The sequence below is a fragment of the Sciurus vulgaris genome (genome assembly GCF_902686455.1).
Source record: "Sciurus vulgaris genome assembly, chromosome: 2".
NCBI classification, from domain to species: Eukaryota; Metazoa; Chordata; class Mammalia; order Rodentia; family Sciuridae; genus Sciurus; species Sciurus vulgaris.
Window position 1 is genome coordinate 125,431,361 of NC_136462.1, and position 10,732 is coordinate 125,442,092.

The 10,732-nt window shown below is 37.5% G+C and overlaps 1 protein-coding gene across 1 annotated transcript; it reads right to left on the bottom strand.

Moving 5' to 3' along the window:
- Positions 1-272: 272 nt before the first annotated feature.
- On the bottom strand, positions 273-10,482 carry BCL2A1 (BCL2 related protein A1). Its single transcript, XM_079128466.1, has 2 exons — positions 9,886-10,482; positions 273-529 (listed from the first exon to the last, which is right to left on the bottom strand). The coding sequence occupies exons 1-2, from the start codon at positions 10,303-10,305 to the stop codon at positions 422-424; spliced, it is 528 nt and encodes a 175-aa protein (XP_078984592.1). The 5' UTR covers positions 10,306-10,482; the 3' UTR covers positions 273-421.
- Between the last annotated feature and the right edge of the window lie 250 nt (positions 10,483-10,732).

The following is a 10,732-nucleotide window of genomic DNA, read 5'->3' on the forward strand; positions in this document are numbered from 1 at the left end:
TGACAGACCAGAGGGTGAAGACTGGAACTCGAAGCAGTGGAGCAGGTGCACTGGGGACCCAGGAGTCATGAGCCCAGGAGAGACAGCTCCTGTGCTGTCCAGCCTGGGGACCCAGAGAACAAATTAGGATGACAGACATACCCTAAGAAAGAGCAGAAAAGACACCTTCTTCCCCATCATTATCCTTTACTTCAATACCTGTCTCCTGTGTTGGGCTGTGCCCTTCTGCTAAAGTTCCAGGCAGCTTAAAGAATTAAGACACAAATCACATATAGAGAAAAATACATACAATTTATTCATTAAAATGAGGACAAAGGGTCCTTAACTCTGGAAAGTCAAGTTACATCATCAAAGTTGTTTATTTAAAAGCAGAAGTAGCATGTGTTGGCAACAGTTCTTGAAACAGTCAGTGTCTTTTTGGTCAATAGTATTGCTTCAGGAGAGACAGCATCTCACAGATCTGCCCTGTAATTCCCAGAAAAGTCAACCAGCCCGATTTAGGTTCAAACTTCTTTACAAAGCCATTTTCCTAGGAGAGAATAAAACATGTAACATTTTTAAAATCAGCAGAGATTAAGTTAAAAAAAGAAGCAAAGAAATTTTATTTAAATGATGCAAATAGTTACTCCTCTCTGTACTTTTAGCTATTTGTACTCTGTCATTGTTCTCTATCTCCAATTCTAGAACCCTTTCAAGTAGCATCATCCAATAGAAATATAGCCTCAGCTGTGTTTTTAAATTTTGTAGTTTTAATGATTTTGCAGTCACATGTGAAAAAATAAAAGTAAATAGCTAAATATAATTTTAAGGTATATTTCATGAATTTAATATATTCAAAATATTACTTCAAAATGTAAACAGTATAAAATCATTAATGACATTTTTTCATAGTAGATATTTAAAGTCCTTTCACCTTAATTCAGACTAATTGCATTGCAATTATTCAGTAGCCACAAGTACTGCGCAAGTCAGCACAGCAAGCACAGTTCTAGAAGGAACAAATTCTGTTGTTTTCTTTTTCTTTCCCTTTCAATTGCCCAGCATTGAAATATGTATTTATACACTCTCATATTGAGAATTATGAGGACTCATAGTAAATCTAAATTAACCCAATGCTTTTGAGTCTATGAAAAGATTGATGACTATTTCTATTGCAATTCATTCTCTTTGAGACCAGACATCGTTTAAAAAAAAAAAAAAAGTATGAACTGAATACTGTATTCAGTTAATTTATGAGCTATAATTATAAAACATCCTCACTGAAAATTACTTCCAGCTTATGCCCTCTCTTATTTTAACAAATGAGAAAACTGATGCCCAGAAAAATGTAATCTAAGATAACCCAACTCTGTAGTCCCTGGACCTGGATTGGAATTCAAATATTTCACTTCTTTCCACTCCCTGCATTTCCAAACAAGTACCAAAAGGATTAGAAAATTGTTAAAATAATTTTTTGAAAGATTCACCTAGCAAACATTTGCCCTACATTTTGCAAGTTCCAGAGTCTGGGGTTACAAATGCCTCCAAGGTACTTCATAGCCTGGCATGACTAATACTAAAAAGTGAGCTAAACTTATTTCTTTGATAGCCAGAAGAGACTGGAGAGTCCTGCAATGCCCTGGAGTCATCTTTGTGAGATTGATGGCAGAGCGGATAGACACCAGTTGGGATTTTCCATCTGAAGGACTGCCTAAGGAAGCCAGCTCTGCCTGTGTGCTAAGGGTAGTCTCATGCTCTGAGGCACATGCCCTAACACAGGGCATGAAGAAACTGCTCCTCCCTTTCCTCTTCCTCTTCCCCTCCCACCATTACACACTCATATTTTCCCATACATTCTAGATATGTAGACATTTCATTGCTCCCTTTTTAGAATTCCCCATGTTTTGAAATTAGAAAACCACACATTTGGCAAGTGTTAACAATCCCCTTTAAAATGATTTTTCACTATAACAATGATGGTTGTCTATTTGATGGGGCAGTTAACATGTCTCGTTTTTATGTGCATTGAACTTCTAAAGCAACAGAGTGAACAGAGGAAAAATGGATAAATTGAACTGTATGAAGATAAAACCATTTTTAAAAGTTTTTTTAAGTTGTAGATGGACACAATACCTTTATTTTATTTATTTTTATGTGGTGCTGAGGATCTTGAACTCAGTCCCTCATGCATGCTAGGCAAGCACTCTACCACTGAGTCACAACCCAAGCCCCAGGATGAAACCATTTTTTAAACTATGAAAAACTAAATTAAAAGAACAACAGATTGAGAAAATATTTATGTTTACTGTGAAAGAGTTTATTCCAATAAAACAGAAAGTCATCAAACATAAGTCATTAACAAATCTATGGGGGAAAGTTTGATATTACTAGCCATTAAAAAAATTGACATTTTACTACAATTTTAATGTTTTTTAGACCTATTAAACTGGCTTTGTTTTCAGCCTATGAAACAAATTATTTTTTAATAATACCACCCGAAGCTGACATTGTTCCATTGGTATAATCCTTTTGGAAAGCAATATGTATTCCAATAGGCATGAGTAATGTGATGTTCATATCTTATGAATCAGTCAGTCCACTGTTAGAAATTTATCATTAGACAATCGTCCAAAATACTTGGGGGAGGGGAGAGGTAAACATACCCAAGTTCACTATCAAATTATTATTTCTAAGAGGGAAAAACTGCTGGAAACAACCCAAATATCTAACAATTGGGAATGGTTAAGTAAATCATCTCATATTAAATTAGTGAAATATTCTATAGACATTAGAAATGTTAACTTGGAGTATGTGAGACAATGTTGAAATTGTTTATAATATAAAGAAACTGTTACGTACACCTTAATGATAATTACATATAATAGCATATCCACATGTAGATATATGATAATAGTGGGAGTGACTTTTTCCCCTTCAAAATGTGTTTTTAAACATATTCTTTTTAAAAATATTTCCTTTAATGATGCAATGTGTATCTTAAGACCATTATATAAAAAGAAATATATAAATAAGGATTTGGTATAATCCTACTAAACAAGGAATGTCCAGGGAATATTTCTGGGAATAGTGATAGTTTGTTAAATTGAGCTACTCTAGTTTTAAGAAAACCTAAAGCATAAAATAATATATTGGGTTGCTAGAGTTTGAATGTCCCCTTCAAAACCCAGTTGAATTTTCATTGCCATTGTGTGATCTTAAGATCAAGGTTGAAGAGTTGATTAGGTCATGGGGACACAGCCCTATATATTAGGACTATGACTGAAGAAGCATGTAAAATTATCAAAGGGAGGAGTTCAGCCTCCTTTTCTTTTCCCTTTGTCTGTCTCTCCCTATCCATGTGATTCCTTTCACTATATTGCAGTGCAGCAAAGAGGCCCTCATTGGATATAGTCTTTCTATTTGGTAGTTCCCAGCCTCCCCAAATAAATTTCTTTATAATTTACTCTGTCTGTGACATTCTGTTATAGCAGCAGAAAGCAGACTACAATATGCATTATATCAATAATGTGAAGAAAATCAGAACCTCAGACTTTTTCAAGTCTATAGGCAAACACTATAATAGAATACCATAATATTATTCCCACTTCTTTAGAGATTATTTGCTCCTGTATTCATTTAAGAAATATTTACCGAACACTGATTGCACCCCAGGTACTATTTGAAGCATGTGAAACAGGAGTGAACAAAATATGCAGGATCCCTGCCCTCCCTAAGCTTAAATTCTCACCACAGAGATGGACAATAAGCAGATAAGGAAATAAATATGTAATGTTGAGTAGCTGTGAAAATTGTCAGGAAGGAAACAAAGTAAGGCATGGGGACAGAGAGTGGCAGGGGTACTATCTTAGATGGAGTGAACACTGAAGACTTCTCTCAAGAGGCAGCCTTGGAGCAGAGGGAAGAAGGGAAGATGAAGGGAAGGGAAGAAGGGAAACATGCAAACATCTGGGAGGAAATTATTTTAGGTAGAGGCAATAGCAAGTGCAAAGGCCTTGAGGGAAGATCCAAGGATGCTGGGGCTACAACAGCTCAAAAGGGATTCATAGAAAATGGAATTTGGGGAGTGGTCAAAGGCTAGATAGTATTGGTCTTTGAGTTTGGGGGTCAAGACTTTGTGTTTTTGTTCCCAAGGTGAAGGGGCATCTTGGAGGGTTTTACTTAGGTCAGGACATGATTAATTCAAGTTTTAAAATATCACTCGGGCTGCTATTCACACAACAGATCTTAGCAGGAAAAGGATGGAAGCAGGGAGATTGCTAGGAGCCTACTGACGGAGTCAAGTGAGAGAGGAAGGTAGCCTCGAGGCCCTGGATGGACAGTATTTGCTAATGGATTGGATATGGGGTCTGAGGGAAAGAAGTCAAGGCTAACTCCCAAAGTTAGAGAGCTCTCCAGAAGGACCTACAGGAAGATTTTTCCTCTGACCCCTGTGTCAATATCATGCATTTCTGTATGACTTCAGTAAGATTTCACCTTATTTTTCATTAAATAATTTCAAACTCTCAAGTTGAAATTCAAAAGAAATAAAAGCATTTGACCCCAAGATTGAATTAATACAATGATATATACCAATATTTAAGATTATCTCACTCTTAGATCTTTATACTTTCTAGAAATGCCAACTGACCACTTAGTCAATCATCTACATTTCTCTGTATGCCCATTCTGCCCATTCATTTGGCCTCAAGTTGAAGCGACCATTATTGAGAGTAAGAGAGAGAGTAGGGAGGGAGGGAGGGAAGGAAGAAGGAAGGAAGGAAGGAGAAGGAAGGGGGAGAGAGGGAAACTCCTGGCTTAACTCTTATAACCCAAGCTTTAATATTCTGATTACTTGGAAAGCACCAACTGTGTACATCTCTATTTTAAAGGGGCTTCCTTTGGGTATTTAGTTTTAATAATTATATATCTAAACATCTTGGACTTTATCGTATAACCCTCATAGTTGACAGTTCACCAAACAGTTTTACTTAAATGTTTTCTAGTCCTTTACTTTCCCTTCCAAGGTAGGTATTGTCTTCATAATATATTGTGTGTATAATATATTACTATATACTAGCATATCATACTTTATTATGGTACACATTATATAAGGAAGATGAACCTCAAGGTACTTTAGTTTACTACTATTCAAGTTTATATCTCTAGTAAGGGAATAAAATCGGGATTCAGATCTCCAGTTCCAATACTAGGTCACTGAATCATTCCATCCACAAACATTTTTGGGTACTTTCTATGCAATCGGCCCTGTGCTAAGCATTAAGTAGACATGATTCTTCCTACATGGAGCTACAGGCTGAGAATTCTTTCCACTCCAGCAGCACAGACAGACATAGAAGAGTGCTCCATTGAAGGGAGTGAAGGTAGGAAAGTTGCCTGGTTCAATAGGAAAAGGTGATCCAAGGGGCCAGACAGAAGTTGCTGCTCAAACACACCTTTCTTGAGACAGGATCTTGCTAGGTTAACCAGCCTAGCCCTGAATTCCTAGGGCTGTCCTGGTCTGCTAAAACACATTCTAATGACTTCTAAGACCCATCCTTTTGGCAGGAGATGTAGGTTGGTGGTAGTGTTTGCCTGCTTGCACAAGATCTCAGATTTAATCCCAGTGCCACACATGAGAAAGGGGGGAAAAAAAAACTCTTTTTTTTTTTCTAGTGGGGATGGAACCCAGGGTTACTTAACCACTGAGCTACATCCTCAGCCCTTTTTATTTTCAATTTTGAGGTAGGAACTCACTAAATTGCTTAGGGCCTCGCTGAAGTTGCTGAGGTTGACCTTGAACTTGCAATCCTCCTGCCTCAACCTCTCAAATCGCCAGTACCAGGGATCTAAATGCTGAAGACAGCTAAAAAATAACACTGACTCTTTTAACAGATCTTGTGAGAGCCTATCCATTTTCAGCACTCCAAATTAGCAGAGGGTATGGAACATAATAGTAAATGTGGAAGTGGAAGAAAAAGAGAGATGAAACAAAGGAAGGAAGGAAGGAAGGAAAGAAGAGGGGAAGGAAAGAAGGAAGGAAGGAAGGAAGGAGATAAAGAAGGAAGGAAGAAAGAAAGAGAAGAAAGTAGGTCAAGCTGATTTTTTAAAAAGACAATAAGGAATGAGATTATGAGTCCCTTATTGATACCGGCCTTACTTTTTCCCTTTATTGCATCTGTTTTACATAGTGGTTAACAACTAATTGTAGTTGATCATATAACTTATGGAAACTAAATACATTTAATCAAATTCTTTCCATGGAAGGTAGGTAATATTACTACTGATAATAAGAGTAACTCGTGTCTTATATTGGGTTCTCATTTGCAAGCATTGTCCTTGATGCTTTGCATTGAATGATTTGATTCTTACATCAGGCCAGAAGATAGGCTGCAATATCCTCCTGGTTTCACAGATGAGAAAACAAGATTTAGGGAAGTCACATAACTTGTTCAAGTCACACAGTAAGCACCAGTGACTAGAATGAACCCAAATCTGCTGAATCAGAGTTGTGCTCTTACATGTGTGCTGTGCTCCCATACAACTTTTTTTTTTTTTTTTTTTTAGTGGTTCCAGGGGCACTTAACCACATCTCCAGCCTTTTTTTATTTTTTATTTTGAGACAGGGTCTCACTAAGTTGCTTAGGATATTGCTAAGTGGCTGAGACTTGCTTTGAACTTGAGATCCTGCTTCAGCCTCCTGAGCCACTGGGATTACAGGCATGCATCACTATGCCCAGTCCCACACCACACTTTTGATCCAGAAGTTTTCATAAAGTCTCTGTATATACTTTAAATGAAATTAGATTATCTCTTTTGTGATCAGTGTTTTTTTTTTTTAGTTTTTCTCAGACGGGAAAAAAGAGAGAAGTTCGTGCTTGCTTGATAAAATTGTGAAATGCCTGTTCCCCTCTTTTTATGGGCCACCTGACTTGACTAATGGTAAGCATGTGATGGTACATTTCCCATGAAATGAATCACTCAAGAGTAAATTCATTCATTTAATTGTATGACAGTGCTATGAAAAGAGTACCAGTTTTCCATGCCTGTATGACTAACTCAAAAGAGTACTGTCTGTCATTAACAGAATGAATGTCTCCTGGGAACTGGGAACACAGTATTGAGATTGCTTTGAAAAAATCTCTTAGCAAGTTTATCAATCACATACACAACCTACGCTACTCGGGTGTAAAAGTGAAGAGCTGAGAACCTGCGCAGGATGTTATGAAGGATGAGTATGTTTGCAGGCAGGTATGTGCATTTATATCTCCATTCAGGGAGGTTTGTTTCTTCTGCTATATTTTTGCTTACCCCATACCCCACAAAGGATAAGTACATTTCTAGAAATTCTAAGGAACCATTTCATACCCTCATTCACTACAAGTTCCAGGAACTCATAAAATTCATTGTGAAGAAGTAAATCTCTAAGTAAGAGCAATTAACCGTGTGTTCCCAATAGTATGCTAAGCACTGGGAATACAGTCAAAGGCTACAGAAAGCTTGCAGGCTCATATGTGGGCCTCTGTGCTAGAGAACAGTTGCCATCATTTGAAAGCTCCATAGCGCAGCTAAAATTTTGCTGAGCATTTCAGTATAGCTTCCCACAGTCAACCAGAAGAAAACATAGTTAAGCATCTCACATGCTTCACCTAGCCTACGTTAGGCTGAGTTAGAAAGAAGAGTTCCAGGAAGAAGAAGGTGAGTGAAAAAGAAGACCGGTTGCAATAAGACCCATCCTTAGGCAAGAAGACCTTAGAATGGAAATGGCACCAAGTAAAATATTTATCAATTGGATTGTATCAAGCTTTTTTTTTATATACTGGAGAATTAAACCCAGAAGTTCTTTACCACTGGATCACATCCTGAGCCCTTTTTATCTTTTATTTTGAGACAGGATCTTGCTAAATTGCTTAGAGCCTCACTTAGTTGTTGAGGCTGGCCTTGAACTTGTGATCCTCCTGCCTCAGGCTCCTGAGTCACCTCAGCCTCCTGAGTCACTGGGATTACAGGCATGTGCCACCATGCCTGGCCTGCATCAGACTTTTAAATATCTATAATGACTGAAGACAACAAACTAGAAGATATCTGTCAAATATAAAAATAATTTGTATCCAGCATATTCAAAGAGTTCCTATAGATCAGTTAGAAAAAGATAAAATAACAGAAAAATAGACAAAGGTTATAAACAAATTCCTAAATAAGAATTAGAAATTGTTAGTAAACATATGAAAAGATGCTCAAATAAAAAGATGCTTAGCCCTACTAATAATCAAGAAAACAAAAGTTAAAACAAGGTATGTTTAAAAAAATATATTTTTTAACCCAATGAATTGGAAAAATTAAGACAGATTATAATATTCGTCCCCTGGTATGGAGGGAAATGTTGGGTACTCTAACAAGCTCCTGATGGGAGTATAACTTTCCAGAACCACTTTTGGAGGGCAAGGATCCAGTAGATTAAACAATAGACATGTACCACAGCCCAGAACTCTGTAAGGAACGTCTACCCTAGAAAACACACACATGCCTGAGGGCAGGTACACATAAAGATTATTCAGTAAAGCATTGTTTGTGGTAGACAGCTCTGGAAATAACCTAAATTTTCATCAACTAGACATAGCCAATTCTTCGATAGCATTTATATACAACAGAATATATGAAGTACTCTTAGGGGCTGGGGAGATAGCTTAGTTGGTAGAGTGCTTGTCTCACATGCACAAGGCCCCGGATTCAATCCCTAAAAGAATAAATGAAGTACTCTTAAATATACTATTCTAGCAGAACAGAATGGCACAAGTCCATAATCCCCATGACTCAGGAGGCAGGAGGTTAGCAAGTACAAGGCCATTGTCAGCAATTTAGCAAGATCTGTCTTGAAATAAAAAATAAAGAAGGCTGGTAATGTAGCTCAGTGGTAAAGTGCCCCTAGGTTCAATCCCCAGTACCAACCAATAAATAAATAAATCCTATTATAGTCTTGGTTGAAAAACAATAAGTTTAATAAGTTGCAAATTAAGTACCATATAGAATTTTCACACACACACACCCTTTTTTTTTTTTTTAACAAGGAAGTACTACGGAGCTGAGGTATAGCTCAATGGTAGGGTATGTGATTAGCCCGCGGAAGGCTCTGGGTTTAATCCCTACCATCAAACAACGACAGCAATCTGTTAGCCAGGCATGGTGAGCCATGCCTGTGGTTCCAGCTACTTGGGAGGACCAGGCAGGACAACTCCTTGAGTCCAAGGAGTTTGAGGTCAGCCAGGGTAAAATAGCAAAACCCTATCTCTAGGAAAAAAAAAAAAGTACTAGGTATTTCCTATGGATACAGGCATGTCTACACATTCTTGGCTTTTTGAAGTCCTGATAATAATGTGAATTTTTATTTTAAAAATCTTAAATAATGGTTCTCTTTAACAGCCCATAATTCTTGTATTATAATACTTAAAAAAATAATTTATAAGTAATTAACTTGCAAAAATATTCACTTATCTTTTTCAACATAATAAATACCTACATATGACAGCATCTAAAACAAGTGTCTCTGTACTAATTCTACATTGTTGTGACAGCACTAGCAAAAAGTAAGTGCTGGAGTGCCTCTGCTGTTGGTTCTGAAGATGCATTAGAAAGCTGCTTTATCGGTCCCCAAACTTCATTACTGTAATTCATGCTGTTCAGAATAAAAACTGTTAGAATTTTCTAGCTATAAAGTTCTAGAACTCATTGGAAATGAGCCAGAAAGGTGTTGGGTTTTTTTTTTTTTTTAATTAAAAACTTTTCTAAAACAAACTATCCAAGAAAATTAAATTCTTAAGTGGTGTTTGGTGATAGTGGCTTTAATTAGCAAGGAAACTCTGAATTCCTATTTCATAGTAAAAACAATGAAAAAATTTCCATCACACATACCCAGCCTCCGTTTTGCCTTATCCATTCTCCTGCATTATTCATAATGAACTCAGCCACAAAGTAAGAGATCTCCTCCTCAGAATCCACAGTAGGGGCAATGTGCTCTCGCAAAAGTTTCTTGATCAGAACTCCTCCAAACGCAAATATGGTCACAATCCTTCCCCAGTTCATGATGCCATCTTCAAATTCCTTTTCCATCACTTGATTGAATATTGTTCTGGCAGTATCTACAGACACCACATCAAAATTGTCCAAGTATGGTTTCAGATTATTTTCAACTTCTCTTTGGACTGAGAAAGCCACATTTTGTAACACTCTGGATGTTTTGCTGGTACTTGACCCTTGTTGTGGTACCTGCAGGACATGCTGCAGGTAGTCCTGAGCCAGCATGTGGATGTAGCCAAACTCACAGTCATTCATCTTCCGCTGGTGCAAAGCAGTCTGGAGCAGGTTCACCTGGAGACCTGGAGGCTAGCTGAAGCAAATGTTCACAGAGCTTGGCAGAGGTGTGACACATGATATCTGGAGGTTGGTGGAATTTCTGTTTGCATCATGGTATAGTATCCTTCCTCCTAGTCACTTTCGTGCGCGTAGGCTGCATGTGAAAGAGAAAGTTCAAATGTGAAAGAGGAAAATGTTTCAGAGAGGCCACTTCCTCATCCTGTAATTCAGTTTAAAAAGTCTCAAGTGTGAGGATATGGATCCTGCTACATTGCTCTCAGGAGTGGAGATTGGTACAGCTCCTGTGAAAGGTTTGACAGTTCCTCAAAAAGTTAACTGAAGGATTACCAAAACACCCAGAAATTCCATTCATAGGTATTGAAGGAGTGGAAGATGTGTCATCTCA